Source organism: Oryctolagus cuniculus, chromosome 2 (assembly GCF_964237555.1).
Source record: "Oryctolagus cuniculus chromosome 2, mOryCun1.1, whole genome shotgun sequence".
Classification (NCBI taxonomy): domain Eukaryota; kingdom Metazoa; phylum Chordata; class Mammalia; order Lagomorpha; family Leporidae; genus Oryctolagus; species Oryctolagus cuniculus.
The window spans coordinates 89,637,207-89,654,540 of NC_091433.1; the positions used below are offsets into that span (position 1 = coordinate 89,637,207).

At 38.7% G+C, this 17,334-nt stretch overlaps 1 protein-coding gene across 5 annotated transcripts in view; it reads left to right on the top strand.

The window, feature by feature from the left end:
* The window catches only part of LOC138843046 (disintegrin and metalloproteinase domain-containing protein 32-like), a 498,529-nt gene that overhangs the window by 456,530 nt on the left and 24,665 nt on the right, over window positions 1-17,334 (top strand). For all 5 annotated transcript variants that reach the window (XM_070068574.1, XM_070068573.1, XM_070068575.1 and 2 more), the window contains one exon: window positions 3,501-3,594. In XM_070068574.1, coding sequence (XP_069924675.1) covers window positions 3,501-3,594 — 94 coding nt within the window. The remainder of the gene's footprint in view (window positions 1-3,500; window positions 3,595-17,334) is intronic.

Here is a 17,334-nt window from a genome sequence, read left to right on the forward strand (position 1 = left end):
AGTGCCTACTTCTGGGCAACTATTTTGTGAGATATTTATATAATTTGAAAATATCTCCCTAAAATGGCATATTAATTGCAACTGACTACTAAAACTTTATAGTAGGAAATCTTGGGAAAATAGTATCTTGCAAAAAATTCAAAGTAACAGTGACAGTATTTTGTGACAAATTGACATCATGTGTCTTCTGAGAAGTTTTTAATGTAGTTCAGGGATACAATATTCATGATATTACATTGAGACTAAGATCCAGCTAAGACCAAGAAGTTGAGAGATGCTTTATTTTATTTTGAAAGAGAGCCCAACGTAGTCAAGAGCATAGCCTGTGAAACCAGATTCCATGGGTTTAAATTCTGGTTCTATCACTGACTAGTACTTCTGGCGAGTCAAATACATATGCCTTAGTTTCTTCATTTTTAAAGAGCAGACAATAATAGCCTTTACATCACAGGGCTATTGGGAAGGTTTAATGAGTAAATCAATACAAAGTACTCAGAATAGGCTCACAGTCACTGCAATACACATACTTACTATTGATTAATTCACACCCATTTACTATTGATTAATTCACACCTATTTACTATTGATTAACTCACACCTATTTACTATTGATTAACTCACACCTATTTACTATTTATTAATTTAATTTTTTTTCTTTTTTTTTAACTTTTATTTAATGAATATAAATTTCCAAAGTACAGAATATGGATTACAATGGCTTCCCCCCATAAAGTCCCTCCAACCCGCAACCCTCCCCTTTCCCACTCCCTCTCCCCTTCCATTCACATCAAGATTCATTTTCGATTCTCTTTATATACAGAAGATCAGTTTAGCATACATTAAGTAAAGATTTCAACAGTTTGCTCTCACACAGAAACATAAAGTGTAAAATACTGTTTGAGTACTGGTTATAGCATTAAATCTCAATGTACAGCACACTAAGGACAGAGATCCTAGATGAGGAGTAAGTGCACAGTGACTCCTGTTGTTGACTTAACAAATTGACACTCTTGTTTATGGCATCAGTAATCACCCTAGGCTCTTGTCATGAGCTGCCAAGGCTATGGAAGCCCCCTGAGTTCACTGACTCTGATAATTTTTAGACAAGGCCATGGTCAAAGTGGAAGTTCTCTCCTCCCTTCAGAGAAAGGTACCTCCTTCTTTGATGACCCATTCTTTCCACTGGGATCTCACTTGCAGAGATCTTTCATTTAGGGTTTTTTTGTTTGTTTGTTTGTTTGTTTTTGCTAGAGTGTCTTGGCTTTTCATGCCCAAAACACTCTCATGGACATTTCAGCCAGATCCGATTGCCTTAAGGGCTGATTATGAGGCCAGAGTGCTGTTAGGATATTTGCCATTCTATGTGTCTGCTGTGTATCTCACTTCCCATGTTGGATCATTCTCTCCCTTTTTGATTCTATCAGCTAGTATTTGCAGACACTATTCTTGTTTATGTGATCCCTTTGGTTCTTAGTCCTATCATTATGATCAATTGTGAACAGAAATTGATCACTGGGACTATTGAGATGGCATTGGTACATGCCACCTCGATGGGATTGAATTCGAATCCCCTGGTATGTTTCTAACTCTACCGTTTGAGGTAAGTCAGCTTGAGCATGTCCCGAATTGCACATCTCTTCCCTCTCTTATTCCCACTCTTATATTTAACAGCGATCACTTTTCAGTTAATTTTCAGCACTTAAGAAGAATTGTGTATTGATTACAGTATTCAACCAAAAGTATTAAGTAGAACAAACAAAAAAAATACTAAGAGGGATAACATATTAAGCTGTTCATCAACAGTCAGGGTGAGGGCTGATCAAGTCACCGTTTCTCATAGTGTTCATTTCACTTTAACAGGTTTCCTGTTCACTTGTTGAAGTTAAATGGACACTATGAGAAACAGTGACTTGATCAGCTCTTGTCCTGACGGTTGATGTACAATGTAATACTTTATCCATTTTAGTATTTTGTTTTTGTTCTAGTACCATTGGTCGAACTCTGTAATTAACACACAATTATTCTTAGGTGTTTAAATTTTAACTGAAAAGTGATCCCTGTTAGAAATTTGGAAAACATTATGTTGAGTGAAATAAGCCAATCCCAAAGGGACAAATACCACTTGTTCTCCTTGATAGGTGACAACTAACTGAGCACCAAAAAGGAAACCTATTAATTTAATTTTGGATCCCCAGAAACTATTGGTTCCTAATGTTATGCGGGATCTAAGTATTTCTTGTCCCTTTGAAATACAAAATATCTTTACTTTACACATCAATTAGGGTGTAGCAATTCAGAATTTTCCTGGGATTCCTGCATTTCAGAATATGGGGCCTAGATTTCAAGACTGTCTCTGTTATTGTTTCTTGCTTCTGCTGATGTGCATCCTGGTAGGCAGCAGGTGAAGGTCTCAAATAGTTGGGTCCCCACCATCTACATGGGAGATCCAGACTGAGTTCCTGGTTCCTAGATTTAGCCTGGCCCAGTCCCACCTGTTGTGAGAATCTGAGGAGTGAAACAGCAGATGAGAGAACTATCATCTCTTTTTCTATCTCTGTCTCTTCTCTCTAGATCACTATATCTCTGTATATATCTATATATTTATCAACTCTATTTCTCTCTACATTTATTTCAAATAAAATATCTGTATACGTAATTTTTCAATCTTGGTTAAGGGTGATTAGTATTTCACCACCAGCCTGGGGAATGATAGAGTTTTTTGTGTGGGCAGAATATGTCAAAGTGCCAACATGGACTCACTGAACATGGAGAAGAGAAGAGCTATTCACAATTAGCTCTGAGAGCTGATACAAGATCTCTCAAGCACCTCACTGGAAGGGTCACACAGTTTCATTCAAAATGTAAATGCACATTAAATTTAGTGGTAGACATTTGAAGGTTTTAAACTTCCTTAATGTGAATATTGTGAACTTCATTTTATAGATAATTTTATTCCTATTTCTTTTTGTTTGTTTTATTTTAAATTTTATTTTTTACAAATTCCATGTATTTCATGTATACAGATTTAGGAACATAGTGGTACTCCCACCTTACCCTCTCTCCCACTCATGCTCAACATTCATCCTCCTCCCTCTCCTGCTCCCACTCTTCATTTTTACAAAGATCTATTTTCAGTATACTTTATACTCTTAAGTTTAACCCTACACTAAGTAAATAGCTCAACAAATAGTATGAAGAAAAAATACTGTTCATCAACAGTAGAGATACGGGCTGTAAATAATCATCAAAACTCAAATGTGAATTTCACTCAAATACATTACATTTGAGGTACTCTATTAGTTACCACAGATCAGGGAAATCATAGAAATGCATTTTTGTGTAGGATACCAAGTATTTAATTTGAATATTATTTGATAAATAAATTACAAAAATGAAATCACATTAGTTGAAAACACAAAACTAAGCATGTTGACCATATGATAGTTTCACTTTCTATGAAAAAACATTTTAGTAATTTAGATTTTTAAAAATTATCCTAGATGTGCACAAACTTCGGGGTATGCCATTGTTTCTCAACCTACTATGGATCAATGTGCCACCTGCAAAGGCGAGGATCATTGCCTGGGAAAATTGGTAAATATCTATCTCTTTAGATAGCCATTTAATGTAATTCTGACTTCCTTCACCCCAGTTTTGCAACTAAGAGACTAATATTTGAAGTGAACAGGTAATTATACTTCTTTCAAGGAATGTAAACAAAGCACATCTTCTTAGACTTACTCTTTTCTAATATTAAAATACAATGATTGAAGCAGCCTTATTTTAAAATTTCTCTTTAATGATATTACTGGCATTCTTATTCAGAATGTCTTCAACTTTCCCCTCCATCTTTACGATTCACCCTAGAAAAACTTTTACTATGTGTCTAGTAGTTTTACTGTGTTCCTGTTATACCAGTAGAAAAATTATGGAATTATTTTACTTCAAAGATTTTATAAATTAAACTTAAAAAGTCTATAAGTTACTGCTTAATAGATGACTCAAAGGACACTAGCTTAGTGTTCTGTCTGTTTAACATAGGTTTATTTTCTTTCTTTCATTCTATTATTGATTTAGCAGATATTTATCAAACTCTTAATATATGCCAGCTGATAGTCTAGGCACTGGGGATGTATAGTAAGTAAAGTAAATACATTAATCCTAATGAGCATGTAGGTCTGCCAACATTATTTTAAGGGGAAAAACAGAGTATTGACAGTCTGTTGGAAATGCTTTGGTAATCTAATCCTTTGAAAACCTATAACTATGCACATTTGGATAACATTGTATTATTCAGGTTTCTTGGCCACTTATTGTGCTACACTGAGAATTTGCTATATCAGTTGTATAATATAGTATACTTCGGAATTTTCTGGGGCGTGACTTCCATGTTTTTAAAATGAAAAAATTGTAGAAATAGTTTCAAATGTTGTTATTCTAGATTTTTTGCTATGTTCTTCAAATAACAGGAATATTGTAATTTATTCCAAGTTGAAAGTAAAGTTGAATACTTTATTTTGTAATTTGATTTTGTTTCTTTTTAGATTTAAAGAAAGGCAAATCTTCTAGGAAGGCTGAAAAACATTGGTTTTTAGTTTTGTATATTGGTTTGCCTATTCTATTCATAGCCACTGCAATAATCGCAGCATGGGCTAGGTTGAAAAAACGTTCTGTCAAGGAAGAGGAATCGATAAGTAACGAGTAAGTTGAATTTGGGTTCTGGGGTTATATTTAGCAGCATTTGACTCTAGTAATGTGTGAGACAATATCATGAACAGCAACAATACATTTTCCTGAGATTTTGAATACTATCGGTGTTTAATTTTGTGAGAGTTGTCAATCCTAGAGAAAAGTTCCATGTACTGTAATGTACTCTGTGGCTGTAGGGTGGAAGGCTCTGTAGTTAAGCTGCTAGGTCTGTTTGCTCTATAGTGTAGATTAAAGTTTCCTTGTTTTTTGGGTTTTTTTAAAGATTATTTTTATTTTACTTGAAAGTGAGAGTTACATAGAAACAGAAGGAGAGGCAGAGAAAGAGAGAGAGAGAGAGAGAGAGAGAGAGAGAGAGAGAGGTCTTCCATCCACTGGTTCACTCCCCAGTTGGCCACAAAGGCCTGAGCTGAGCCGATCTGAAGCCAGGAGCCAGGATCCTCCTCCAGGTCTCCCACATGGGTGCATGGGCCCAAGGTCTTGCACCATCTTCCATTGCTTTTCCAGGCCATAGAGGAGAGCTGGATAGGAAATGGAGCAGCTGGGACTAGAACTGGCGCCCATATGGGATGCCGGCACTGCAGGTGGTGGCTTTACCTGCTATACCACAGTGCCAGCACTTACAGTTTCCTTGTTGATTTTCTGTCTCATTGATCTATCCATTGCTGAAAATGGTGTATTAAAGTACCCCCATTACTATTGTATTTGAGTCTATATCTCCCTTTAAATCCCTTAACATTTATTTTTAATAGCCAAGTGCTCTGTAAGTAGTACATATACATTTATAATAGTCACATATTCCTGTTGAATAGATCCTTCAATCTCTATATAGTTTCCTTCTTTGTCTCTTTTAATAGTTTTTGTGTTAAAGTCTATTTTGTCTGATATTAAGATGGCAACACCAGCTCTTTTTTTGGTTTCTGTTAGCATGGATTAACTTTTTCCAACCTTTCACTTTCAGTCTGAGTGCATCTTTGTTGGTAATATGTGTTTCTTGTAGGCAGCAAATAGATGGGTTTTCTTTTTTAATCCATTCAGCCAGTCTGTTTCTTTTAACTGTGGAGTTTAGACCATTCATGTTCAGTGATTATTGTTAAGTACCGAGTTTGCCCTGCCAAGTTTCCATGAATAGTTCTGTTTATGTATTTTGGATTTTATTTGTTCTTTTGCAGAGTAAATGTCTGTGTTCATTTCCTTCTGTAGTGATGTTCCTGTTTCTGTGTGTAGCACATCCGTGAGCATCCTTTGTAGGCTGGAGAGTAGTTATAAATTCTTTCAATTTCTGTTTGTTGTTAAGATCCTTATTTCTCCTTTATTCATAAATGAGAGTTTTGCAGGGTACACTATTCTGGGTTGACATTTTTTTTTCTGTTAGGAACTTGGAGTATGTCCTGCTATTTTCTCCTTGCCTGTGGGGTTTGTGATGTAAAGTCCTGAGTGAGTCTAATTGGGTTTTCTCTGAATGTAATTTATTGTTTCTCTTATACACATTTTAAGGTCTTTTCTTTATTTATTACTGAGGAGAGCTTGGCTATAATGTGCCCAGGTGAAGATCTTTTCTGGTCGTGTCTACTGGGAGTTCGGTGTACTTCCTCTGTCCTGGATGTCTCTTTCTTTCTCCAGATTGGGGAAATTCTCTGTTATTATTTCATTAAGAAGGCCTTCTACTCCTTTCTTTCTTTCCATGCCTTCTGGAATTCCTAGGATCTGTATGTTGGTCATTTGATAGAATCTTGTGGCTCTCCAAACGTTATCTCCAAATTTATTATTTTCTTCTCATGTTTTGTTTGACTGTATTTTTTCCAGAAATTTGTCTTCTGGTTCTAATATTCTTTCTTCTGTTTCACTTATTCTATTGTTCAGGCTTTCCACTGCATTTTTTATTTGATCTATTGAAGTCTTCATTTCTAGTACTTCATTCTGACTTCCCTTTAATATCTCAATTTCTTGGGAACACTTTTCATTTAGATCATGAATTTGTTTCTGATTGCTTCTAAGTAATCTGACGCTTAATTTTCTGAATTCTGTTTCTGACATATCCTTGATCTCTTCTTCTTCAGCTTCTATTGTTGAAGAAGAATTGTAGTGTCCCTTTGAGGGGCTCATACTGTCTTCCTTATTCTTATTAGGGTTTTTCTTTTGGTTATTTTTTGCATTTCTGGTTGCTTTTATCTTTAATATGTGTCTCGGTGCTAGTGGTGCGATTTCCCTCTGCTATGAGCTGCTATCTGTCTGTGTGTTGCAAGTGTAAGTGCACAGCCCTGTCTCCGGAAGTCCTGCTCACTTCTCAAGAGTGATAGAGAGCTTTGGTGCACTAAACCCCACCTGTTGGGGCCGGCCTCACTTCTCACTGGTGTGTGAAACAAGCTCAGCATTTTGATATTCAAGACTTCTCCTTGTTGTACAGCTTGCATGGAGGTGGTGGAAATTACTCTGAAATGTAGTGATCCTCATTCCTGGGTGGAGGGTGCAGTGAAGTGGCCCCCACAATTGATGGATGTATGCATGGCAGGTAAATGTGGTAGCCTTCTGCTTACATTCAAAGATGTAAACAAACAATATGGCTTTTCCCAGGTGGCTGCAGGTCCAGCTGGGGGTAGGGAGAAGACATAGATGGACAGGGGCATGCCCGACCTCTCCATTTGTTCCCCTATTCTTCCCATTTGGAACTTCAAACAGTTCACTAGGCTCCAATTCCCACTGCTCTCCACAGCTCCATGGACTCTCAACCACGCATCTCACCTCATTCAACCTGGGAGTTCTCTGCTGCACCTCTACTGTGCCTCCACCACTTTTTGCTCCCTCGTGGTGGACCTGCTCAGTCCCTGTTGGACTCCTGGGCTTCTCTGTGTGAAATTCTCACGGATCTGTAGCCTTACTAACTCTCTATGTTGCCCTATGTGACTCGGAACGTCCTGTTGCTATATTGCCATCTTGGCCCACTGAATTTCTTTAACTCATGAATTTGCCACTCTTCGCTTCTGAGTAATCTTATGATTGTTCATTTGAATTCCTTTTCAGGCATTTCATCAATTTCTTTGTCTTCTTTTTCTAATATTGCAGTGTTTATTCCTTTGGGGAATATTGTTGCTTCCTTGTTCTTGTTTCTTATACTTCTGTGTTTATCAATAGGCATTTGTGGAAACACATGGTTGTCTCCACTAATGGTTATATCTTTGTATTATACCTCTGTGCCTTAGTGATATTCTAAGTAGTATTGTCCTTCAGTGAATACCCAGAGTTGTGTCCTTGGTGGAGCCAAGGAGCTCTGGTGAGTACTCAAGTGTGGAATGTGAATCTAGGGTGACACCCAATTTGAGTGTCATATAACTCCTCCAGTGACAGCTCTGGGGAGTGTATGATCACTCATATTGGCATAATCAGAACCTCACTTCCTCTTTTCCAAGTGTTAGCGCACAATGGGTACAATCCTCACCCATGCTGGTGCAGCAAACACACAAAGAATCTCTGCAGTCCTCAGTATGAGCCTAGAACCCTCTACAATGACCCACCACAGGGAGAAAGGGAGCTCAAAGTCTCTGACACCTGATCCAGTGATTGGTCAGAGATTCAGCTAAACCCCACAACCTTTCATGCTCTCACTGGATTCCCACAGTCACAGTGTATAAGGCTCCCACAGTTAAAGGATCCAGAGGATTCCCTCTTTGCCCCACAAGCTTGCCTGGTCGATGGAAAAAGCATAGTCATTTCCAGAGCCAGCTGCTTGTGGGTGCTTCACACAGTTTAAGCCCAGAGCCTGTAGTATGTTGAGAGGATGGGTACCTAGCCCCCTGTCAACCCTCCCAGCCAGAATCAAATTCATTGGGAAATGAAGATTTTTCCCTCTGGTAAAATCTCCTGATTGTGCATATGGGAGTTTCTGTAGCCTCTAATAGTATCAAGATGGCATAGGTTGCCAGGCTCCCATACTGGGAGATGGGGAGAAAGAAATACACTTTTCCTTAGCTAGATTAGGTGAGTAACTTGCCTTCTGCTAGTACTTCAGGACAGACTCAAAGTCAGTGTGGTCAACAAAGGTTTCCCTCTTGCAATATCTCCAGTGGTGTGGGCTGCTGTAGTCTGCCCCCACCTCGCTCTCAGAAGCTGGTGTCACCTCCAGCCCCCAGCTGTGGGAGACACGTGTGGCATCCCCGCTCACTGCCACAAGTACACACTTTCCACACTGCTCCACCACGTTACTTTTCTTTGTGTAGAATTTCTACTACAAACTTTTTTCCAACTCTCCTCTGGTAGTACACTTTCTCTGCTTTTCTTCCACTACCTCCCCCGGTCAGATTCAGCATAGCTTGTCCCTATTCAGACATCTTGTAATCAGGAGATCTTTTTCTCATTGGTTAGGAAATAAACCATTGTTTTATAGGCCAAAATTTCCTTCTGTATGACTCCTCACCTTTCCTGCTGCAGAGAACAGTATCACACTGAGAGTTGTGTTTGTTACCTATTTTTACAATATGTGACTGCATCCATTTTACATTTCTAGTATTGTTTTAGATGTAATTTCAAATACCTTTACTTTGTAGATGCATTCCAATTTTTAATTCTAGTTTATGTGGTATCTCTTTTTTTTTTCTTTTACATGAAAAGCCATCTCAGAGATATTTATATTTTATTAATAATTTGAGGTTTTGGGTTTTGTTGATATTTCTATATACCTTTGTTTTTTATATTGAGTTTTGATTTTTACCTCTTTTTCATTATTTCCGTTGCTCTGCTTTCTAATATAAACTATAAAGCTGAAACTTCATTTTTGGATGTTATTTTCTCTATAATCTCCAGTTCAAAAAGTATAATTAGTGTTCAGTAATGAATTAGAATATTCTGACATGGGTGTTTGTTACAACAGTAAAACTGTCACTTTGGGATACCCTCATCCTTTGTCAAAGTTGCCGAGTTGGAGTCCTGTCTCCCCTTCTCATTCTAGCTTACTACTGATGTGCACCCTAGAAGGCCACAGCTAAGTGCTGAATAATATGGTTCCTGCCACCCATGTGAGAAATCCAGATTGAGTTCTGGGCTCCTGGATTTGAAAATGCCCAGCCTGAGCTGTTGCAGGTCATTTGAGGAGTGAACCAGTGTAGGGAAGTTCTACCTGTATCTCTCTGCCTTTCAAATACATAAAAAATAAGAAAGGAAATTCCAGTATTATTTCTCATTTAAATCATGAAAAAATGTTTTCAGTATTGCCCAATTGTATGACTTGTTTTCATTATTTTGGATCATTTTCTGATTTTATTGATGAGAGACCTGTCTGTGTGATTTAGATTATTCAATGTCGGAACTAGAAATGTAAATGTTTGTTGGTGTATGCTTCATATGTATGCTCCAATGTTTTTATTTTTCAACTTTTTAAACATTTATATATTTGAAAGGCAGAGTTATGGAGAGACAGGGAAAGACAGAGAGAGAGAGAGAGAGAGAGAGCGAGCGAGAGCGCTATCTTCATTCTATTGACTCACTCACAAGAAGGCTGCAATGGCTGGAGCTCCGGCAGGACAAATCCAGGAGCCTGGAACTCCATCTGGATCTCCCATGTGGGTGGCGGGGACCCAAGCACTTGGGATGTCTTCTGCTGCTTTCCCAGATACATCAGCAGTAAGCTGCATCAGGATTGGAACAGCCAATACCTGGACTGGTGTTTACTAGGAATCAGGATATCACAGGTGGTAACTTAATCCTTTGTACCACAATGCTAACCTCTGTCCCAGTATTTTTATAATAGTTTTAAATTGTGTTGTTTCAAAATATCTTTATACTTTCTAATTTTTAATTGTGTATTTGACAATTTATTTTCCATGAGTGGTGAACTAACACTTTCAACCCATGAATTATTTATTTATTTATTTATTTTGGAAGGCAGAGTTAGACAATGAGAGAGAGAGACAGAGAGAAAGGTCTTCCTTCCGTTGGTTCACTCCCCAAATGGCCGCTACGGCCAGCGCGCTGCGCCAATCCGAAGCCAGGGGCCCAGAGCTTCCCCCTGGTCTCCCATGCGGGTGCAGGACCCAAGCACCGGGGCCATCCTCCACTGCCTTCCTGGGCCACAGCAGAGAGCTGGACTGGAAGAGGAGCAACCGGGACAGAACTGGCGCCCCAACTGGGACTAGAACCCGGAGTACCGATGCCGCAGGCGGAGGATTAGCTTAGTGAGCTGCAGCGCTGGCCCCATGAATTTAACTTTGACTACTGAAACATTTTTTCATGTTCAAAAACATATTTTAAGGCAATTACTAAGTGTATAATGTTGATTTTAGCTATATTTTCCTCATGTATTTTCTTTTTTCTTCAATAATATTTTCACTGTTTTGAGTAGCTGTACCAAATTTCTCTTTTAAAACTGGATTTATCTGGTGCATCTTTTTCTTATATCCTTATTCTCAGGGAGAGACAGAGAGGTCTTCCATCTGCCAGTTCACACCCCAAATGGCCACAATGGCTAGAGCTGAGCTGATTTGAAGCAAGGATCTAGGAGCTTCTTCTCTGTCTCCCACATGGGTTTCAGTGGCCCAAGGACTTGGACTGTCTTCTGCTGCTTTCCCACATGCATTAGCAGGGAGTTGCATTCAAAGTGGAGCAGCAGGGACTTGAATCGTTGCCCATGTAGGATGCTGGTGCTAAAGGCAGCAGCTTTACCCAGTATTCTGCAGAGCTGGCCCCTATTTATTTCCTAAGGATTTATAGTTGAGCCCTTGTCCAGAGACACTGGGTGTAGAAGAGTCAGAAAACCAAGGTGGTAGATGATAGTTTTGTAATGTCTGATCTCTTTGTCCTGACATTATTTGCTCTCTTCAGTTAAGAAACTGGTAAGATCGATAAACAAAACTATCAAAATGGTAGAAAGAATAGAATTTTTGAAAATTAGTTATACTTGTCAAAACCAGCTGTGGGGCTGGCGCCGAGGCTCACGTGGTTAATCCTCCACCTGTGGTACCAGCATCCCATATGGGCGCTGAGTTCTAGTCCCAGTTGCTCTTATTCCATTCCAGCTCTCTGCTGTGACCCAGGAGGGCAGTGGAGGATGGCCCAAGTGCTTAGGCCCCTGCACACACATGGGAGACCGGGAAGAAGCACCTGGCTCCTGGCTTCAAATTGGTGTAGCTCTGGCTGTAGCGGCCATTTGGGGGGTGAACCAACGGAAGGAAGACCTTTCTCTCTGTCTCTCTCTCTCACTGTCTAACTCTATCTCTTAAAAAAAATCAGCAGTTGTATCCATCTAGAATATTATACTTGTGACAGAAATCAAATTCTAAGAATTAACTTACCAAGGATTGCAGAAGCTCTAAATATGGAAATAAATATTATAACTATATGAAAGGTTATGGTAATGGAGGCCTGGAGAGATTTTCAATGTTGTTGCTTTGGAAGGTTTAATAATGTAAAGATATTTATTTTTCCAGAATGAATGCACTATTATATTCAATACAATCTCTATCCATATACCAGCTGTGATGGAAGAGTTCCAAGATATTGCTTCATTATATGTATGATACATAGTTCACAAACATTCAAGTTAAACCCTTGAAATGTAGTTTCTTTTTTTAAATATTTATTTATTCATTTGAGAGGCAGAATTACAGACAGAGAGAGGGAGAGACAGAGAGAAAGGTCTTCCATCTGCTGGTTCATTCCCCAAATAGTCACAATGGCTGGAGCTGGGGCAATTCAAAACCTGGTGCCAGGAGCTTCTTCTGGGTCTCTCACATGCATGTAAGGACCAAAGTTTTTAGGCCATCTCCCACTGCCTTCCTAGGCCATTGTCAGGGAGCTGGATTGAAAAAAAGAGCAGCCAGAACATGAACTGGCACCCATATGGGATGCCACTGCTGCAAGAGAAGACTTACCTATTATGCCACAGAGCCAGCCCCAGTTGCATGTATTTTGAAAAATAACTTGAAACCAAAATTGTGATTCTTCCTTGTTTGTTCTTATTTCTCAAGATTCTATTAGTGATTCAGTGTTTTTAGTGTTGCTTTTTCTATATCTATGAAAACTATTACTGAGATTTTGATAGGGATTCCAGTGACTGTGGGATATCTTATTTGTGCCTTACTGTCCTTATTTCTTTTCAGAGTTCTCAGTGTGTAGATTTTTCACCTCCTTGGTTAAACTTATTCCTAGGTATTTTATTCTTACTGAGGTAATTGTAAATAACATTGCTTTCTTAAAAGTCTTTATCAGATAATTTTCTGTTAATAGATGTAAATGCAAGTGATTTTTTACATTCATTTTGTATACTGAAACTAATGCATTTGGGTTTTTTTTGGTTTTATAGTTTGTGGAGTTTTGAAAGTTATTTTATATATAAGATATTATCTATCAAAAGATAATTTCACTTTTTTTTGTAATTTATATTCCTTGAGTTATTTTTTCTTGCCTTTAGCTAGAACTTCTAGTACTATGTTGAATTGAGGATAATGGGCCTCCTTGTCTTTATCTTAGTGGAGAAACTGAAAGCATTTTACTTTTTTGTGATGTAGCTGTGTGCATGTCACATATCACCTTTATCATATAAGGTACATTCCTTCTATACCTAATATTGAAAATTTCATCATGAAAGCATGTTGACTTTTCTCAAATACTTTTCCTTCATCTATTTGGATGATCACATGATTTCAAAAATTATATTCATTTACTTACTGTATTCAAAAAGTAGGTAGAAAGGGATGGGGAGAGAAAGGGAGATTGATCTCCAGCCAGATGGTCACTTTCCACATGCTCATAAAATTAGAGCTGGGCTAGACCAGAGTCAGGATATGGGAAGTCAGTATTAGTCTCCCCCTGCGGGTGTCAGGGCCTTAACTACATGAGCTATCACCTGATACCTCCCAGGGTGCACATTCGTGTATTGTAGAATGGAGATCAGAGCCACGCATGGAACCCATGGATTCCAACATGGCACATTCATGTCCCTGTAGTCAGCTTACCTGCTGCACCAAATGCCCACCCCAATCATAAATTCTATCCTCCACTCTGCTAAGGTGATGTATCACATTGATTAATTTGTACACTATGAACTATCTGAATTCTAGGAATAAATCCTACTTGTTCATCATGTATGGTCCCTTTAATGTTTTGTTGAATTTCATTTATTCAAATTTTGTTGATGATTTTTCCATCTATTTTCATCAGATATGTTAGGCAGTGACTTTCTGGTGGGATCTTCATCTAGTTTTGGCTTAAGGGTGATTCTCGCCTTATAAAATGAGTTAAGAAGTGTCCCTCACCCACCAACCTATGGGAATATTTGAGAACTATTGGTTTTAATTCTTTAAAACTTGTTATAATATGTTGTTCTGTACTTTTCTTTGTTGTAAAAATTAAAAAGTGTTTTTATTAGCAATAATGGAACATTTTTGGGATACATTGCAACGTTTCAATAACTGTTACTGATACATGTTACAATATATATGCACGTAATGTACACTGATGCATGTTACAATATGTATGCATATATATACACATATATATATATATATATATACTGATAAAATTGGAGTAGTAAACATTTCCCCTCTTTAACAATTCTTTATTATTGGGGCATTGTAGCTCCTTTCTTCTATTTTCTGATTAAAATATATTAGATTATTGTGAACTACAGTCACCTCATTTAGTGGCATAACATTAGGAATTCATTCCTTCTAAGGAATTCTGATTTTGTTCCACTGTCCCACCTCCCACCACCTTCTGCACCCCTCTCAGTCGCTAGTAGTTACTACTGTGTTATTATAGAGGTTTTTTTTCCTCCAACTATGAAAAACATTTGGATTATTCCTTTAAAAAAACTAGAAATAGAACTTCCAAATCTTCGGAGATATTTGGTTGAAAGCTTAATCTAATTTTTATTGATTTGTTCATATTTTTATTTCCTGATGATTCAGTTTTAGTATGTAGTATCTTATGAATTTATCAGTATCTTATGAATTTACCAGTTTCTTCTGGTTTATACAAATTTTGCATATAATCACTTAATTTTCTTCTTGAATGTTCAGTTTTCTTCTTGGAGGAAGTACATATTTTATCAGGTATTACTATGATGGTTTGTTTTTAGTTATCTGATTCATATGCCTGAAATTGACTTTATTACATATCAGTTCTTTTTTATATATAGAGAGGGAGGCACACACATTTGTTGGGGGGAGAGGAAGAGAGAGAGAGGGAGAAAGAATCATCTGTTTGTTGATTTACTCCCCCAATGATTGTAGCTGTCAGAGCTGGGTCAGGTCTCAGGCAGGAGCTAGGAACCCCACATGGAGGGCAGGGGCCCAAGTTATTGAACCATCACCTGCTGCTCACCAGGAGCATTAGCAGGAACCAGAATGGGAAGTAGAAGTATGACTGGATCGCAGGCAGCCCTACATGGATGCTGGTGTTGCAAACAAGTTTAATCGACTGTGCCACAACTAGTGCGGTATGGTCACTCTTAAAGGATAGAGTTTTAGCTGGACAATAATTACTTTTTTAATGAAATACTGTTGAATTCTGATATTTGCTATTGATAGGATAATAGTCAAATTAATTAATTTGTACCTGTGTGCTTAAACTGTATTTTTTCTCAAAAGTAGGAAATAAAATAGGAAAACCCTCAGTCATAGCTCTTCAATTAAGTTTTTGATACTCGTTCTGTGATTTTTTTAACTCTTGGATTTCCTATATATTAGGATCCCCATGGTCATAGTGGTGGTGAATATTTTCATTTTCCTGATATTCTTCTTATTTTCTTTCTTTTTATTCCTTCCTTTTGGGACTAGAATAGTACTTTTGTACAATTTAATTATAGTGAAATTTGTCATTTTGAGTGTGTAAATTTGACAAGTGTAACAAATACATATGAATACTACTAGCACAAAAAATATAATTACTTTATCACCAGAAAAAGTTACTCTAATCCCAGTTCCATATCTTGTAACTGGAGATCTGTTTTCCGTGCCTACCAGTTTTTCCTATTTTAGAAGTTTAAAAATAAATGGAATCATATATTATGTACCTTGCTTCTAACATAATACATCTGAGAGCCATCCCTGGTGTATATATCTATAGTGTGCTTTTTGTAATGTATAGTATTATTGTAGAATAATTTTAGTATATAATTTTATTGTATAATGGACAATTATCTGTATTTTCAGTGTATGAATTGCAATGTTTTAATAATTAGACAAATAACACCCTAGAAACCAATGCAATCAAGATTATGGAGGCATCTGTCACATTCCAGAATTTCCTTGGGGCTGGCATTATGATGTAGTTGGCTAAGCCTCTGACTGTGACACCGGCATCTCATATGAGTGTCAGTTTGTGTCCTGACTGCTATTTTTCTGATTAAGCTTTCTGCTAATGGCCTGAGAAAGCAGTAGCAGATGGCCCAATTGCTTGGGCCCCTGCACCTGCATAGGAGATGTGGAAGAAGTTCATGGCTCTTGGCTTTGGACCAACCTAGCTCTGGCCATTACTGTAATTTGGGGAGTGAACTAGTGAATAGAAGACCCTTAACTCTGTCTCTGTCTGTCTGTCTGTCTGTTTCTCTCTGTGAATAAATCTATCTCTCTAATAAATAAATATATTTTTAAAAAATTTTCCTTTTTTCCTTTTAAAATCTCCCTCGTCAGCCCTTCTCCCCCAATCCTGGCTCGTCCCTAGGATACTGGTCATCTGCTTTCTATCATTGTCGCTCCCCGTCTTCATGGAGGAACGACACAGGACCCTGCGTTGTTCTTTTGTCTGCTCGGCCCTCCCCGGGTTTGCTGCTGGTTCTTCCCGGGTTGGCTACCGTCCCTTCCACCTCCGTGGAAGGGCGGTTCCCCCTGCCACTTTCCTCACTTCCGCGGGGGAGCGGCACACCTCCGGCCGGCTCTCTCGGGGGCTGCACAGGTGTTCCTTCAGATAGATGTTCCCTTTAGATGTTCCTGGTGCATGTTGTCTCTCTCCTCCTTTATAGTCCTCTTCCACCAATCCCAACTCTGCTACCCACACGCCAAGTACGCTGCTCTCCTCCAATCAGGAGCAGGTCCTACAGTTTATTGGTTGAACTGGAGGCAGCTGTATAGAAGCTGTTTCTCCCTTCTCAGAGCCATATTGTGGGAGAGCAGATGCATAGAATAAGTCTTAATTCCAGTAACAGTCTAGTCTGAGTTGCTCCCCACAGATCCCCCTTTCTTTTTATTTTTGGCGTTGATACGTGCCTGTCTTCAGTGCCCCGCGGCACACACTCTGCTCTGCTTGCTAGAGTTGCCCACAGGTGCTTATAAGCCCTATCAATCAGGCAAACCGAATCCGGGTCCTCTCTTCGCCATGTTGTGAGGAGGTTTTTAGGCGCCGATGCGTGCCTGAGTTCGGTGCCCTGCAGCGCATGCTCTGCTCTGCTAGAACTGCCTGCAGGTGCTTACAAGCCCTATCAGGCAAACCAAATCCAAGCCTTCTCATTGCCCTATTGTGGGGAGACTTATTGATGTTAATTCGTGCCTGTCTTCGGTGACCTGCGGTGCACAAACTGCTAGCCGCCCACAGGTGCTCATCGTCTTACTAATCAGGGAGACCGAATCCAAGCTCTCTCATTGCCGTGTTGTGGGGAGGCCTTATTTTTCTCTATTTCTCTATCTCCGGGCATTCCTATTT